An 18,469-nucleotide genomic window follows, 5' to 3' on the forward strand; every position below is an offset into this window, starting at 1 on the left:
ATAGACTACAATGCTATTCATGGATTACTGTTTGTAGGACATTCAGAATGATCCCATATAATGCTCTCACTGGCTCTCACTGGCTTAAGAAATATCTTTTCTTCTCTTATCACATACTCTCTCCCCAGACACAGACATACACAGTGAGGCACCCCTTGACTAGAGTGATGTCGAAATGGTGATGGCCAACTCGTCATCACCACCCAGCCAGTCATTAGGGCAGAGAACCGGTTGTTAAATTATTGGAATCCCACCACTGGATGGACTGTAATCTAAATCCTTGCCGGCAGATTGTAGGAGCACCTGGCTGGAAAACAGAAGGCCTGTTCAAGAAATTTGAAGACAACCTGGATTCACAGGCTTAGAACTGGCAGATTCAATGAGTGAACTGGACTCCCTTAAAGAAGATGGACTTACTATACCTGATTGGTAAACAGCTATGCTGTCTGAGGAATTCTGGGTGTTGAAGTCCACAAGTTTTAAAGTTGCCAAGGTTGGAGACTCCTGCAAGAGGTTTTTTCCAGGCTTTAAAACAGAAGAAGACTGCTGGCAGCTCATGATGGGAGCAGGCTGGGATAGCCTCTTGTGTGACCACACTCCCACATGTTCCAAGGCCATGAAAATCCAGTGGGTTTCTGTTGAATGGCCTTCCTTCTTGAAGCCAATAGTTGCCTGTGGTTATTCCTTCAAAGAAGTCCAGAATTGGAAACCAAATAATGAGTACTGAGATTACTTTTATTGGAGGGATGTGGTAATCTTGCAATTCTGAATGTGCTTCCCCTCTTCCCATGCTTTTATCTTAAGAGAGAACTAGGAAAGATTCGGTCTGAGAACCCTCAAATTACTTTTCTGCTATGGATGATTTCTTACCTGACTATTGCTTTGCCTGCCACTCTTCCTCAAGCTTACTCTCACAGCCCATTATGCCTATGGGCCTCATTTGGCAACCACAAAACATATTTGCATGTTTATAGGGGCACAAAGCAGAAATAATAGCTTGGAGAAATGAAGTTGTAGTTGTGTCTTCCTTCTAGCTGTACTGGAAAATGAGAAGACACAGGCCTGGCTGCCACCCTGCAAATGCAAGCCTCCCTATGCTTGTCCCATTTCCCAAGAGTGAATTCCCAAATATTACTGAACCAAAGCTCACCTCCCACATGGTCACTATAGTACACTCAGAAATCAGGAATGCTGCAAGCTATTGCCAAGAACCCATCATGTCAAGGTTTTCACAGGTTAAGCCATAGCAACCAGATGCAAAGGCTTTTTTTCTTGGATAATTTTGGTTACAGCTGTGGTTTGGTTACCATCATGTGGTTCCTTTGTTGACTTTCAAAGGCTAAAAGTAGATGGAAGTGATGCCTCCCAAATGTCTCTAAATAGCCCCCTGGTTGCTGTTCACAGAAGGCTTCTCACACTGCTGAGCTCCTCTTGCAGACACTGCCCCGTTATTTGGAAAGAAGGGAGGTTTTCTTCCTCCCAGCAAAGGGGCTAGATGGGATTCCTGACCTAAACCAACCCTGAAATCCACAGATCTCCTTCTGTGCCCCCAAAAGCCCCTGCCTCATTCCAAACATTCGCAACCACCACAGATGTGCGAGTCCACACAGGAAGCAGGCCACAGGAGGTAAAAGAGGGCCAGTGTCACAAAACCCAACACAAGGAGTTTGAACTCCCTCAGTACTGCTCCATTAGGCAGGAAATCAGAAAAAAATGGATTGAGGAGCAACTCCAGGAGGAAGGAACATCTGTGTGTTTACAATACATGTTTCTCTTGAGACTGACTTTGAAGTTCAGACCTTATGGATGAAATATCTGGCTTGATTGTTTGGGAGCATTCTCCCTTACGATTGTATTTTAATGCGTGAATGACATTATTGATGGAAATTTCTAGAGAATTCAATTTGCACATTTTGAGTTTCTTTACTTTGGACCCAAGATAGAGGCTATCCAAATATGGATTTCCCCCAAAGATATTACCAGAATGAAAAATGCCTCAGTGTAGTTTCTTTATTTAAACTGTATCCCTCTTATTATTTTTACAAATAATTCAGAGTGGCAAACATATCCAATACACCTCTTCCTATTTTCCCCACCACAACACCCCTGCAAGGAAGGTTGGGCTGAGAGAGATGTGGGGGGGGGGGACTGGCCCAAAGTCACCCAGCCAGCTTTCATGGCAGGACAGATTCTTTCTGAATCCAACCAGCAGTTGTAAAGAAGGAGACACTTTGACCTGAAATGAAAAGAAAGGCAGAATGTGTAAAATAGTGATAGAAATCTATTCCAGTTCCATCCTTCATTTATGCTACTTCTCCATGTACACCTGTGAGACAGAATTATGAGAACCTATACATTTCCAGCCATTATTAATTCCTACTTCCGTCAGCCACATTGCTGGCCAAAAGTCAGGAATAAAGCTTGTTGTAGTTCAGGTCCTCCAAACTGTTGTCCTTTCTAGAAATGCAAATTTCAAAATTTCCAGTTAGCAATTGGGACACCTGACATGATCTGGTAGGTCAGACAGATTCCACCCTGAAGAGCGTCTATACCTTTCCCCACACAAAGCAATGGGTACTGCCTAACATTATCTCTAGGTGTCAATATCTAGTGGCCTAGTAGACCTTAGCTAAGCAGCGTTCTTGCTATGCATTTTCTTCTAGGAGCTCTGGAACAAGAGTTGGAACTCAAGGAATTACGTCAACACCTTGTCAACTGGTCCACATTTATGGGTGTTTGCAATGTCACATGGTCCACAATGTACTTTTTTTTTTTTTTTTACTAAAAGCAGTGTTGCATGCTAACCTTGTTTGTTTGTTTCCAATTTTGGCAAAAATGCCCCATTGGGAGGATTGGAGCATTTATTTATCAGTTGCTGCAAAAATGGTTGTGAAATGAGGTCTGGTCTCATGACGACTTGCTTTACAACTATGACAACGTATGACAGTAATGGGCAGGCTCTATTCAGTTGTAAGTGAAGGACTACTTGTACTGAAGTGATGAATATTTTCTGCCTTTTACGATCAACCATCAACAGTAAAGAAACAAGCTGTCAGGTTCCAAGTAATGCATCCATCACCAATTGAACTCTGAGGCATTCCTTTGCTCAAAGTACAAATTTATTTAGATACGCCATGTTGGCACTAACTGGTGAAAAGTCAGTACTAAAGCTCCTGGGCTTTTCACCCCAATATAAGTTTCATTTTTTCAAGTTCCCAGAACAACTGTCACATTGTCCAACCAAGATGGGAGCTAGTTGCTCAGCGACATTTATCCTCCTCTGGTCAGCCAGACATTGGACTTTATCCAATGTGGTTGACTCATCAGTTAGGAATGATGTTTTGGCTGAAGGCTCCATCCCCTTTCAGCCCAACCTGTGTCAAACTGAATTCATGTCAGAATGCCCAAGGATACCATCAATCCCACAGGCTTGACACAAGCAGTCAAGAAATAAAGCAGAAAGTGGGTTGGAGTAATACCTATGTTTGTGAAAGTGAAACTGCTCTTTAAAGTAGATATAAAAGTGAATGGATAAAGTCCATTTCACCTGTTTTGTGATTCTGCATCGGATTTTTTTGTGCATTTTCACTGCAGAGTGGTAAGTCAATCAATCAATCAGAATAGAGCTGGAGGGCACCTTGGAGACCCTATGCCATTTCAGACAACTGTCTGTCTAGTCTTTTCTTAAAAACCTCCAGTGATGAAGCACCTACAACTTCTGAAGGCAAGCTTTTCCATTGGTTAATTGTTCTCACTGTCAGAAAGTTTCTTCTTGATTCCAGGTTGCTTCTCATTTGATTAGTTTCCACCTGTTTTTTCTTGTCTTGCCTTCTGGTGCTTTGGAAAAAAAGTTTGACCTCTGTTCTTTGTGGCAGCCTCTCAAATACTGGAATATGCTATCATGTCACCCCTAGTCCTTTTTTCCCTCTAGACTGGCCATATCCAATTCCTGCAACTGTTTTTCATATGTTTTTGCCTCCAGGCCTTTAATCATCTTAGTTGCTCTTCTTTGCACTTTCCCCCCAAAGTTTCAACATCTTTTTTGTAATGTAGTGACCAAAATTGGATGCAGTATTCTAGGAGTGGTCTTACCTAAGGCTTTATAAAGCGGTACTAATACTTCATGGATTGTATTTTTGGTTGCCACCGCACACAGCTGGCTCATATTTAGGTGATCATCCACTAGGATGCCAAAGACCCTTTCACAGTTACTTCTTTTGAGCCAGATTTCACCTAATCTGTACTTTGGCTTTTCTTGCCTAAGTGTAAAGCCTTGCTTTCCCCCACATTAAATGTCATGTTGTTGGATAGGGCCAATTGTTCAAGTCTGTCAAGATCTTTTTGAGATCCTGAGCTTGTCTTCTGGAGTGTTGGCTATTCCTGCGAGCTTAGTGTCATCTGCAAATTTGATGGGTTCCCCTTCTATTCTGTCATCTAAGTCAGGGATCCCCAATCTGTGGGCCAAGGCCCACTACCAGGTCATGGAGTAATCGCCACCAGGCTGGCAGGTGCATGTGCCTCCATGTGTGTGCACATCCCCACTCACAGGAGTTTCATCCCAAGCACTGATTTGTGCGTGCCTCATCTTGGGTGCTCATGGCCCCACTTGCGTGAACGATGCTATGAACTTACATGCATGCATGTGCACATGCACATGTGCTTGCCCCTCCCTCAAAATCATACCCTCTTTTCCTCCTCCCCCTGCTCCAGGTCACTCACCCAGAAAGGTTGGAGACCCATGATCTAAGTCATTTATGAAGATATTGAAGATTACTGGACCTAAGACAGAACCTTGTGGTATCCCACTGCTTCCTTGCTTGCATGTAGATGTAGTATTATTAAGGTCTACTCATTGAGTATGGTTTGTCAGCCGGTTACAAATCCTTCTGCTGGTGATGCTGTCTATCCCATATTTTTCTAGTTTACAAAGATGTAGGTTGTGGTCTACTTTATGGAATGCCTTGCTGAAATCTAAATTTACTAGGTCCATAGAATTTTGCTGATCTACTAATTCAGTCACTCTGGGAAAGAATGAAATAAGATTGGTTTGGCATGATCTATTTTTAACAAACTTGTGCTGACTACTACTTAATTTGTTTCTAGATGTTTAAAGACCTGTTTTTTAAATTAATTTTTGTCCAGTATCTCCCCAAGTATTGACGTTAGGCTAATTGGTCTGTAATTTCCTGGATTTGTTTTTTCCCCTTTTTTGAAATTAGGAACCACATCAGTTTTTTTCCACTGGTAGTTCCCCAGTGGTAGTTCCCCAGTGCCCCAGGATTTTTAAAAAAGATATAGTACAATGGTTCTGAGATAACGTTTGTCAGCTTCTTCAGAACTCTGAGATGTAATCCATCAGGTCCCAGTTACAAAGGTGATTTCTTACCATTTTTTTGTGCTTATTTTACTTTTTATTTCTAGTCTGTCTTTTACAGTTTTGTACTTGGTAGGTTGGGATGTGTGGGGGGGGGTTGTGTGAAGTCTGATGCAAAGAATGAGTTAAGCAGCTCTGCTTTCTCTCTACTACCTGTTACTTTCTTGCCATCTTCTCTCTTTAATGGACTGACTGTTACCTTGACTTTTTTCTTGTTATTTATATGTTGAAAGAATTTTTTTAAACTATCTTTGACTTTTGTTGCAAGCCTTTCTTCACTTTGCTTTCCTGACTTGATCTTTGCATATTCCGGCTACCTGCTGATATTCTGCCTTAGTTATGTGTCCCTCTTTCCATTTCTTGTACTTGTCCTTTTGTCTTTGAGTTTATCAGAGAGATCTTCGTGCAGCCACGCTGGTTTCTTCTTGGATTTCTTGTTTCTCTTTTTCAGTGGTATTCTATTGGATTGGGCTTTTTTGATCCTATTTTTTCAGAGTTTCTCATGCTTCTTGAATTGTTTTTCCCTTTAGGATTTTTATCCTTGGAATCTTTCATAGGTTGTCTCTGACTTTGTTAAAACAGCTCTTTTAAGACACTTTTAGTTGCATTATATTCAATTCCAACCAATTTGTCAAACTTGAAAAGTTTAAAGTTGAAAAGTTTAAACATGAAAAGATTAAGTCTAGCACACCATATTACAATAGAATAAAAGAGTTGGAAGGGACCTTGGAGGGCTTCTAGTCCAACCCCCTGCCTAGGCAGGAAACCCTATACCATTTCAGACAAATGGTTATCCAACATCTTCTTAAAAACGTCCAGTGTTGGAGCATATTGTTTAACATGGACCACTTTTTTTTTCAGGGCAGATGCTTGCATGAGATGTTTGTGAATGGGCACATTCAGACACTTCTAGTAATCAGAGGCATCCAGATTGTTCATGTAGCAAAAGCCAGCTTTGTACTTTATTTTAGCAATAAAGGCTGAGCAAGCAGCATTTTCACACTATTCACCCTGGGCAATAACATGACTCTAGAAAAACTCTTACCTAGAAGAGCAAGCTTCAACCATAAGCTAAAGCCCAAAAGCCTGCTGAGAGTATGGGCGCTTGGGGTGTTTCAGACATTACTGTGTGAAGTTCTGCTTGCATACCAATCTACATGGACTTGCACATCTGCATCCTCTCCACATTTATAGAGAAATAAAATTGGAGGCAACTTTGCATTTCAAAGTACTGCAAGCAATAGACTGGAGGTTTCTGTATCCCTTAATCTGGACTCTTTCACAAGAACTTTTCTCTTATACAATGCAAGATACTATCAAAAGTTGAATCTTGCAGAACTGGTTGCTGATGTAGATTGGGAGGCGTTCTTAGACTTTGGCCAAATGCCTTGCCAAAGGTAAACAGATTGAAGAAAATAAGGCCAGAATCTTTTACAAAAGAAGATACTGTACATTAATCAGACTTCCTATAACAAAGAAATGTGTTTATACATGCATTATTATATTCAACTCAATCATTAAAACAGTTAAATTGTTATTGAAATTAACAATGGAAGAATAGGAGAAAGAAAAGGAAAACCTTCTTCATTTGTATTCCATAGTATGAGAGTCGTATCGGAAAAAGCTACTTACCTTCTTCCTGATAGTTACATTCGGTAAGGAAACTGCCCCTGGACTGTATTCAGAAATCTTACTTTTTTCCATGTGTTTATTGTTGTTTGGATGAAGGCCAAATATTAGCAGTGAGATGAAGTAGTAAAGTTTATAGACAGGTAATCATGTTCTCTCAATTTGTTTTTTGTTTTTTCATTTCACAAAAAGCACTGTATTTATGCTTTTTATGTTCTATGTTCCTACTGTAATTCTATCTTTCCCAGCTTTGGATTTTCTTTTCCTGCATGGCAACATAAACAGCTACATGTCCCAAACACTTTAATGTAACTACATTATAAACACCATTAGTACTTGAAAAGATTTTCAACAGTAGTATTTTGAGTGCCATCTAACCTGAGGGACCCATTATCCAGTACTGTATCATCAATTATTTTATATTTTTTATTCACCTCATTTTCTTGGTGAAATGTGCAAGACATTACTGTATAGAGTTTGAAGGCATAGAAGATAACAAAATTGATATCAAGTATCGGACAACATATAAAAGAGTATGAAATGGATTATGTATAAATGACTAACATATATTTGCTAAAATCCACATTTTTGTTGAGATTTCAAATGGAAGAAGAACAAGTTTAAAAAGGTGTGATAAAGTGAGCTAAGAATTTTTGTTATAACATCCAAATATATCGATGGGAGACATAGTCAAAAGGTTTGAATTTCAGAGTCTTAGAAATTAAAAGAATACAAATGATGTATCATTGGTATATAACACCTTAGAATTCATCCAATATATATCAAATGACTTCTAATTGCTTTTGGAAATGTGAGAAGTATGAAGGGACAATTTACCATGCATGGTACACTTGTGAAATAGCAAGAAAATACTGGATACAAATAAATATGTTAATGCAGATAATTTTAAAAAATAATATTCAGGTGAAATGAGAATTTTCCTTACTAGAATTTAATGGGTAGCCAATTGAAAAAGATTCATGGACAATTTATTTTATACATGGCGACTGCAGTAAAGCTATTATATGCACAAAGATGAAAATGTACAGAAATATGAACAATGGAGGAGTATATTATGACGATAGTAGAACTTATAGAAATAGCTAAATTGACTTGTATGATTAGCAAACTAACAACACTTTTATAAAAAACTAAAAACCCTTTGAGGATTATTTTTTTTACTGGAAATGTGTAAAATGAAAATTGTAATTTTTGGATTTACTGATTAAAATGGATTGTTGTATTGGAAAAATGGAATTATGTCATAATTTTGGAAATGCAAATAGTATAAGGTATCCTTGCAACTCCTGTAAAGAAGATTGGAAGTCATTTCTTTAAGTGGTCATAGAAATACAGAAAAACAGAAAACTGATAGCAGAAAAAGACCAAGTGGTCATCAAGCCTGCCCTTGGAATTTTTTGTTTTCTTTTTATTCATTATTTTGTTGTTTTATTTTTGTTGCATGATGGATATCTGTTTATTCCAAACATGTGTAACCCATTATCTCCTCTGGAAGTTGGTTTAAAATTTCCACTACTTTTTCTGTCTTTATCCTCCTCCTCCTCCTCCTCCTCCTCCTCCTCCTCCTCCTCCTCCTCCTCCTCCTCCTCCTCCTCCTCCTCCTCCTCCTCCTCCTCCTCCTCCTCCTCCTCCTCCTCCTCTTTCTATTGTTTTCCACAATTTTACTATCTCTTTTTTCTTTTAAATATCTTTTATATGTTTAAAGTCACCACTTCAGCCAGCCATTTTAGACTATTATTACCCCATCTCCAAACTTCCCCATTTTAGGGAAGGTCTTACCAAAGGCAATGGGATGCAGCTAAATCATAAAGCTGTTTTCGTCCAATTCCCTTCTCAGTGCAGGATCCATTGATAGATAACCATCCATCTTTTTCCTCTCTTTAAAAATAAACAATTTATTATTTCTTTTCCATCTATTTTCTATTAACAATATGAATCTTCAAGTTTCAAATTTCAAGTTTTATATAATTAACATAATTATTTAGCAGCTTTAAGGTTCTTAATATAATTCCCACACATTCTAATTTAAATATATTTTACCTTGTTAACAATATTTCTTTCTATTAGATCATATCATTCTATTCTCCTATTTCTAAATTTTCTTTTCTCTTTTTCTTCTTTTTATGTGCCTTATATCTTTTCTTCTGCATCTTTCCTCTCACTTTTCAATAGATTTTTTGAGTATCTCTCCCCCAAGTTTCTCTTTCCCATCTTCCTTTATTTCTCTCTTTATTTTTGGCTAATTTCTTTTTCAGATGTCGTTTCCCTTTTTTACTCTCTGCTCTCTTTGTGCCTCTACCCCACTGAGTTTTATTTTCCATTTCTACCTTGTTAATTCCTTGTTCATTTACATTGTTCCCCTCCTGTCTCCACTTTCAACAATATATCTGGTTCCTCTTCTACCTCTTTGTTACCTTTTAATGTTGCTCGTGCACTTTTTAACATTTCCAACAACTCCTCTAACATCCCACCCTCCATAATCAAATTTAATACACTTTTAATATTTTTTTTATATTTTACCACAATTAATTTAGTCCTTTTTTCTTAGTTCTTCTCTTTGATATCAGATCCCAAGATAATCCAATCCTTTTTCAAAATTCAAAAGTTCTATATTTTTTTCCAATATAAACAAAATAAAGTCAAGTAAAAAAACGAACCACACCCTTCATCTATTCCTTTGCTTCAAGATGGTATTATGTCTCCTCACTCCCATAGGTGATGTTTATTGTTCCTTTAAGTAATCAGATCACTAATTAGCTAAATCTTGTCATTAGTTGAACCAAAAGTTCAAAGTCCATATTCCAATTTTCCTGATCTTTGCATTTTTGGAGCTTTAGGTTTTTCCAATTCCAAATTTATTAACAAAGTTCTTCTTGGTCTCAGTACTCTCTCACTGACAGCTTTTGCCTCCTTTCTCTCCATGTTCCATATTCCGAGTGATGTTTAACCACTAGCTTAGCTCCAGAAAATTTTTAAGCTCCAAAATTTGTTTCTCTTACATTGACCAATCGTCCTCTGGATCAAACACTCCATCTGTTTCTCTGCACCTGTGCAAATCTTGTTCCAGATGCTCCATCTCCAGAGCAGTCATACATAGATGGGTGCCACCCGTGCCACCTATCTCCAGAGAGCTTTAAATTGGACCTATTGGGGAGCTTGCCTCACCCCCCCCCCTCCTGATAGGTGTCCAAAACTCCTCTCCTTGTGCCCTATCTCTTCAGGATGGTTCCAATCTACAAAGGATCTTTTGACAACAGCTTTGTGTAGCTTGACAGAGCTCGCTATTCCCCCAGCCGTTCTCACCGGGGTGCTTCTGGATTCTTCAACTATCCATCTTTTTTTAAAGGTGTCCAACAAGAGCAACCTCCCTACAGAGGGATTTAGATGAAGCGGAATATCTGTGTCTCTTCTGGTCTGGATTCAGATCTAGGTTTCCACCCTCAGTGGTTGTTCTTATGGACCTCATCAGAATTGGATAGTGGGAGAACACTCTCTACACATATATGTCTTCCTTTTGACAATCTAGAAGGGGGAGTTTTCAGTGTTTCTGCACCTTCTGAATAGTGAAGCTCAAAACAGGGCAGTGTTGTATTACTCAATATGGAATCCGCCTATGCAAGCCAAGATGAGAGCTCTAGGTTTATATCACTTGGTAGGCCAGGGGGAACCCTGAGGGATATGTCTGCTGCTTACCGCTTGTCAGATCAGATCAGGATGGAAGTCATCTATATTTTAGAACTCTAACCTGATTAGAAAGTGCAGAGCTGGTGACATAGACAAAACTTGTACAAAACAAATAATAAGTAAACAATCTGCTATGTTATCTGCAATATTGTGAATGAGTTATCTAGTTTAATTTGAAAATAGAGAACATTGTTCCTTTCAAACTTCATTGTCCATAAAATATTAATTCATTTCTCTAATTTTAATTTTAGATTGGATATAATTAATCATAACCGACATGAATAACAGTGTGAGAGAAGATCTTTACAATGCATTGTTTGAACTCCATGAGAATCAATTTGAAGAATTTAAATGGAGGCTAAAATGTATTAACTACGACAGAAAGCCAAACATTCATCAAGCTTTGTTGGAGGAAGCTAAGCGACAAACAGTTGTGGACCTCATGATTCAATATTATGAAGAAGATGCTCCAGATGTTTTTATTCATGTCCTTCAAAAAAGCAACATAAATGACATTGCTAAAAAACTTGAGGAACTTTTATTGAAAGGTAAGAAAACCCAACATATTACAGAAATGTTCTCTCAAGATAAACGGGAAATAGATCCATTAGATTTAGGAAGCCATCTCCCACTGAATCTTGTTCAACTGATTTGTTGTTGACTAGAACTGACAGTGACTCCCTGAGATTTCAGAATGGGCATTCCTTCTAGTCTGAAATTCCATGTCTTGAGGATGGAATCAAATTTGAGAGAAGCGTGTGCTTTGTCACTCATCTTGGCATCTTCCTATCATTGTCAAAGTAACATTATTAGAAAGGTTCAAGTCAAGCAACTTTGTTCATTGATTTAAATTTAAATGAGATTCTTGGAAGTTAAATTTAGTTTATTCTTTTTGTAGCATGCTTCCTGACATGATACAGTATTAAGATATCTTACAGATGCTGATGTCCTTGTTTCTATTTAAGGAAGAGGACTGAGCATATAATGCTGGGTGGAGCCCAGAGAACAAAGAAGGGCAGTGTTCTCTTTCAGGAGCCCTAAATGGAAGGCAACTGAGAGCTGATCTCGGGGAAAGACAACCCCATAATATTTAAAATCCACTGCGTACATTTCTACAATGGGGATCCCAAATCTAGGAACCAAGAAGCGTCCTAGAACCAGTCCTAATCATAGATGCCTATTTACAACCTGTATATCTGCTTTAGTTTACCTTGTATTCTGTTCGATTGTATCAGACTGGCCAATGTAGCAACAGCAGCATTCTTGAAGGAGTGCACAATCTGTCCACCCCTTGAACATCCCTGTCCAAAGAACCAGGGGGCTGCAATTTCAGCAAACTACTTAGTCTAGAGAAGAATAGGCTAAAAAGATTGAATAGCTGATATTGCATTGTTGAATCCTAATTCATGTTTACTTGAACCTTGGCTTCTGAAATTCTAATGCCTGAAAGAAACATACAGACAATTGGAAAAACCCAAAGGAATTGTTATCCAAGGTGGGGGCTTTGCTATGATGAAGATGGTTTGTAAATTCCCCCCCCCCCCCAAATTTAAATTATACTTGAACAATTGTGGAGGATTTTAATGTGTTTTTTGTTTCACTCAGAATTCAGCCGTTGGTGCATCTGAGTTTTTCAGCTAATTCTCCCACGCTGTCAGCCACCCAGTACATACTTCCTATTGCACAAGCCGTGTCATAGTGTTTGAACCAGTTAGTCTTGAGGAAGTGGTGGGGTGCTTGGAAGGTTGAATCCTGCCCTCTTTCAGAACCATATTGCTCCTGATTGATTAATCAGGAGACCACACGTAGTGAATGCAAGAGGTGGTAAATGCTTCTTTATGGGAAGCAATGATTCCACATGCTTGAAAGGAAGTGACAAGTCATCTCCTTCTCATAAGCCTTCAGCAGATCCAATGACACTGGTCAATTTTGGTCTGTTCTGCAAAGCTGTTTTATTGGGAAAGGCTCTTAAGAAAATGATACACTTGCAGCTTTGAAGAGTTCAGTTATTTCAATCCTTTACACTTGTATTTCAAGTTGGGATGTAGCACTGATATGGAGTTGATTGCAGAGCACCCCCGAAGATTGTATTATGTTTGGCAATTGGGCATCTCCTGAGCACTGGCAAATCCTTTCAACCCAGAAGCACTCTTCAGTCAGATTTGACTCATCTGACATGGATAAATAATTTATTGATTGCATTTATGGACAGCCTCTGACAGGATCAGGATCTAGATAGTATATCCTTCCTGGAAGAACTGGGAGAGAGGGCAAGGGCATGACTAGCTATACTTGATAATTTTCTTAGTTTGGGCCATTCAAACCTGGCTGCAAAAGAAAAAGGGGAAAGAGAAAAAATAAATATATAAACACATAGGAAATATGAGATATGAAATCTAACATACATAGTAAATAGACACAACCATAAAAGACATCCATCCATGTACTTATCTATTTTAAAGCTCATGCTTTGTAATTTACCCATATTTATAATGTATATTTCACCAATTCCAATCCCCCTTCATTTGCAGATGTTGATGCTCATCAACTCCCAGATTCCTCAGGTAAGACAGGAATCATTGAAAGGATCAGGGTATTATATTTAAAGCTAATTCTTCATGATCAGGTCTTCCCATCTTTCTTCCCCAATATGCAAGTGTTTTTTGTGTTACTCATCCAAAAGTCTTTATGGGGAAAGGTCCAGATTTTGCAGTGCTGACAGTAAAAGGAGGAGGGAGAGGGAGGAAGGATCACAAGAAAGGGTGCATCTAACTTTCACACATTCAAATAATTTTGCAATCTCATGGTGAATTTGAAAGAGAAATCAGCCCTAAATTTAGTTCTGTGAATTATTTCATTACAGTTGCAAATTAGATTCTGAACTTGGGGGAAAAGAACCTTAAATTATCATAATCTGTACCAAGATAACACATACAAAAAGAGAAGTCAATGATGAACAAAAGAAATTAATATATAGTCATCTGTTAGTTTTACAGAAAGGTTTAAACAACAGCCATAATAATTATAATTGTTCATTCATTTTCAAGTAATGTATAACTGGGATCTCCAACCTGGGGGGTCGTGGCCCACTACTGGGCTGTGACGGGTTTACAACAGTGGAAATGGTTAGCAAGTGCAGGCACATGTGCAGGCGTGCACATTCTCACTTGCACGAAGAGAGAGAGGGAGAGAGAGAGAGAGAGCTCCATTTAAGTTAGCGGCAGGCATGCATATGCACTGCTTGCAGAAATGGAGCTACGCTGGCCGCTCATGTGGAACCATCCCCCCACCACCCGCTGGTTCACAAAGCTCTTTTGTTTAATTAGATATCCACATCTTAATTCAATTCAGTTTTTTAAAAATATGTATCAAACTAATTTATTATATATTAATATTTATCAAGACTAACTGGGATTTTAAGTTTCATAAGGTTAATGACTACTTCTAACCATCCATGTGTCTCTGAATCTGAAATGCTGCAGGTCCAACTGGATCTCAGTAGACGTTGCAGATGCAAATATTGCCAGTCGAATGTTTAAATAAATATATATTTATCCTTTAACAAAGGAAATAATAAACTCCCATCATTATCATTCCATAATTGATTTTAAAAAGTATCAAAAAGATGCTGTAGTCCTCACTAACCAACTAGTTCTTCAGCAACTGTTTGAAGTTACAATGGCACTGAAAATAGATGCTTATGATCAGTTCTCAAAGTTACAGCTGGTAGACCATCCCCACAATCACTGGACTGAGATTTGGGTGCTTACTAAATGGTTGGCATTTATGATTTGTGGCAGTGTCCTGTGATCACAACAGTGGTGGGATTCAAAATATTTTACTACTGTTTTTGTGGGTGTGGCTTGCTGGGAGTGGCTTGATGGGAGTGGCAGGGGCAGGTTACTGCAAAATCTCCATTCCCTCCCGATCAGATGGTACTTGGGAGGCAGAGAATAGATGGGGCCAGTCAGAGGTGGTATTTACCAGTTCTCCAAACTACTCAAAATTTCCGCTACCAGTTCTCCAGAACTGGTCATAACCTGCTGAATACCACTTCTGAATCACATGATTGCCATTTGTGATGTTCACAGCTGGATTTAATAAGGAAAGACTGTGAGGACACTGGCAGGAGATTTGATGGCCAAATTGGTCCTAGAATCTGATTTGGCACACTCACTCCAATTAGTCACCAAGTTGGAATATCATTTAAACAAATTGTTGAAGCTGTTCAGGTTTTTCTCTTCAACAAGGGAACAAAGAACAAGAACAAGTTTACTTTTAAACTTAGTCCAGTAAAACAAGAATGAAAGTGCAGTTGATCGGGTACAAAAAATAATAATTCTGCCAAGTTACAGCAGAGATTTGGACACTGAGTTAAACAGACTACATGTTAATATCCCATAATATTAAATATGACCATTTAAATGAGCATTATAAAAAAAAAGTAGGAAGGAAAATAAAATGTTAATAAGGCAAACAAGCATAATAAAATAACTTAAGAAACAATGAAACAGATACAGCCAGTGGAAATGGTGATGATTACCTATAGGTGCAAATATTACCAGTGGAATTGCAAATGAAAAATATATTTATCCTTTAATAAAGAAAATAATAAAAACTCATTATTATCATAATTGCTCTAAAGTAAAAGAAAACCCAGGCTCTTCCCAAATCTTCCATATTTTTTTAAATATGTTTTTTTTTAAACTCAGGTTTAAGGTCTGAATTGCACTGCATTAATTTAGCATGAGAAAAGAGGTCAAAATGCAATTTTTCCAGAAATAGTATACCACAATATTCAACTTGTGTGTAATAATGACAGGGATATGGCTATTCGCTTTTGAAGGCAATGCTTAGTCTTAGTAACTAAGAATGGCATACAAGAAAATTCCAGAAGGGCTTCAAAAGAAAATTTATACTGAATAATGCTGCCCCAAATTTAATATGATCAGAAGATCCACGTAACAGGACAATTCAAACTTTGGAAAACACAAACCCCATATTAAAATAAGAAATATATCATTTTCAAACAGTTGAATTAAAGAAGATGATTGAAATTTACAGAAGGATATATTTAAATTTTGTTGTATGTGTGTCTTCATGTGTGTGCTTATTTCTTTCTCTCTGTGAATAAAAAATAAACACACAAAATATAAAGTATTCTGGGAATTACATGCAATCTGAGAGTATTTACCATATCCATTCGGAGTAATGTTCAAAGATTTCCATCTATCAAGGATCAAAGAAAAATATTTACATGGCTTTTTGGTATTTAATGTAGTAATTTGAGAAAAAAATTATGTGGAACAAGAAATACTAAGCAGTTAATAAGTATCAATTATTTAATATGTTTAACAAGTATTTGCCCAACAACATCAATTCTGACAAGCCAATTAATAAAGCATGCTACAATTTCCCTCAGCACATTAATCCAGAGGGCAGATGTGAGTGGCTTCAATGAAAAGATACAGAAGTAAAACACTTAATTGAATGTCTTGTGTATGCCTTATTTTTCACACTTCTAATTAGGTTCATTCTTCCTTTAGATTATAGAAAGTACATTAAAAAATTGTTTGCAACAATCAAAGATCCTAATGCTGTTCCTGGTGAATACGTGCCCCTAAACAAAAGATACTCAAATCTAATCATCCTAGATTATCACCCGTCTGAAGAAGAGAAAGAAGATGGAATTATGGCGATAGGAAGTAAACATGTTGAAACCATCAGCGAAAGAGCTGAGTTTTCAACCAGCATTGAAACATTATTTAACCCTGATAAATATGGATTAGTTCCACAAGTTGTTCTTTTTCAAGGAGCTGCAGGAATTGGAAAAACAATAATGGCAAAAAAAATAATGTTTGATTGGGCTTCTCAACTACTTTACCAGGACAAATTTGATTATGCTTTCTATATTAGCTGTAGAGAGATGAATCTCCATGCAGAGTCACAGAAGACTAGTATTGCAGAAATAATTTTAAATGAATGGCTCAAGTGTCACAAAGTGAATGTCATTCGAAACATACTGAAGAATGAAGAGAAGCTTCTGTTCATAATTGATGGGTTTGATGAATTAAGGTATTCCTTTGATCAGCCAGAAGATTCCTTCTGCATTGATCCCTGGAAGAAGGAATCAATAAGAATTATTTTGAGAAGTTTATTCCAAAAAAAGCTTCTTCCTGAATCCTCTCTTATAATCACAACAAGACCTACTGCCTTGGAGAAACTCCATCAATGTTTAGAACACCCACGCTGTTTTGAGATATTGGGGTTTTCCACAAAGGAGAGGAAAGAATATTTCTACAAGTTTTTTGAAAATGAAGTCCAAGCAACGCAAGCTTTCAAATTTGTGAAAAAAAAAGATACTCTTTTCACTATGTGTGCCATTCCCCTTGTGAGTTGGATCATCTGCACAGTGATGAAACAGGAGATGGAGAGAGGCAAGGATCTTCAGAAGACACCATGCACTCTCACTGCAATCTATATACGGTATTTCTCTAGTTTGTTAAAGTTTCAACATAAAGAATCCAAACAGGATGTCCAAACAAATATAAAAGGCTTGTGCTCTTTGGCTGCAGAGGGAGTCTGGAAACAGCAAATATTGTTTATGGAGAAAGAAGTCAAGAAGCACAGTTTGGATCAGGAAGACTTTCTCCCCCTTTTTCTGAATCAGAACATCTTCAAAAGGGACATTGATTGCATTCAAACCTTCAGCTTCATTCACTTAAGCTTCCAGGAGTTTTTTGCTGCTTTGTTTTATGTCCTAGAAGAAGATGAGCAGGATTCTCAAACTTGGAATAAAAATTTGCAGACACTATTAGAAAGACATAAATTCTTTAGGCCTGATTTTGCAGTAGGATTCCACTTTCTTTTTGGCTTTTTAAATGAAGAAAAAAGAATGACAGAGTTGAAAAAAGAGTTTGGATGGGAAATTTCTCCTAAGAATAAAGAGGCCTTATTAGACTGGGTGAAATATCAAATTGATAAAAGAATTTGTTTCCATTGGCAAAAAGAAATCTTAGCTTATTTGTATGAGACACAAGATGGCAATTTTATAAAAAATGCACTTAGTGATACCACTAAAATAGTTCTTCAGTGCAACTCTGACATGGAATTGATGATCCTGGCCTATTGTGTACAACATTGCCAAAATTTGGAGGATCTCCATATTGAAAGCCCAACATTCCCATATCAAAAAGAGGGAGAATTATTTCTTCCCAAAATTGAGTAAGTATTTTTGAAAGTATATAACCCTTTAGCCATTTCGTTCAGTTTATAATCCTGCCACCATTATTCTCTAATCCACTCTCCAATATAATAATAGGCCGGAAAAATACCTTTTAGCACTATACATAAATGTCCTTGGGCAGCTGGGTTAAAGAGGGGTCTGAATCCTAAATCCTGCAGTAAATACAAGAGATTGCTTGGAATGGATGAGCTGGAAGGATGATTAACTTAAAAATGAGCAGTTGTCCTTGGTGACATCAATACTCTGGGAAGCAGAGCATGGGGTGCCTCAGGTGAGGAGGCCTTAGAAGGCCGTGGCAGTCCCTGTGTCTCTTCCAGGGCCTCCTACTGATGTGCTTCATTTAATGATCACATCAGCCAGAGTAGGTATGTGTATGAGTGTCAGAAGCAATCATATGGGTACTCCATTTAATAGCCACCACAATCTCTGACTTTAATAGGCAGGCCTCATCATGGTTGCTGGTTGAGGACTAATTGTAACCATTTATTTCACAAAATGGCCTTTCTCTATTACTA

The 18,469-nt window shown here is 37.8% G+C and overlaps 1 protein-coding gene across 2 annotated transcripts in view; it reads left to right on the plus strand.

Annotated features, from left to right (window-relative positions):
• The first annotated feature begins 5,257 nt into the window (after nt 1–5,257).
• LOC309400547 (NACHT, LRR and PYD domains-containing protein 12-like) overlaps nt 5,258–18,469 on the plus strand; it is a 36,454-nt gene continuing 23,242 nt past the window's right edge. Inside the window, exons 1-4 of one of the 2 annotated variants that reach the window (XM_081969117.1) lie at nt 5,258–5,374; nt 10,960–11,256; nt 13,240–13,272; nt 16,255–17,932. In XM_081969117.1, coding sequence (XP_081825243.1) covers nt 10,986–11,256; nt 13,240–13,272; nt 16,255–17,932 — 1,982 coding nt within the window. In that variant the 5' untranslated portion in view covers nt 5,258–5,374; nt 10,960–10,985. The remainder of the gene's footprint in view (nt 5,375–10,959; nt 11,257–13,239; nt 13,273–16,254; nt 17,933–18,469) is intronic. The other variant, XM_081969118.1, reaches the window with a different exon arrangement.

Source organism: Natrix helvetica (assembly GCF_964273705.1).
Source record: "Natrix helvetica genome assembly, chromosome: 1".
In the NCBI taxonomy this organism is placed as follows: Eukaryota; Metazoa; Chordata; class Lepidosauria; order Squamata; family Natricidae; genus Natrix; species Natrix helvetica.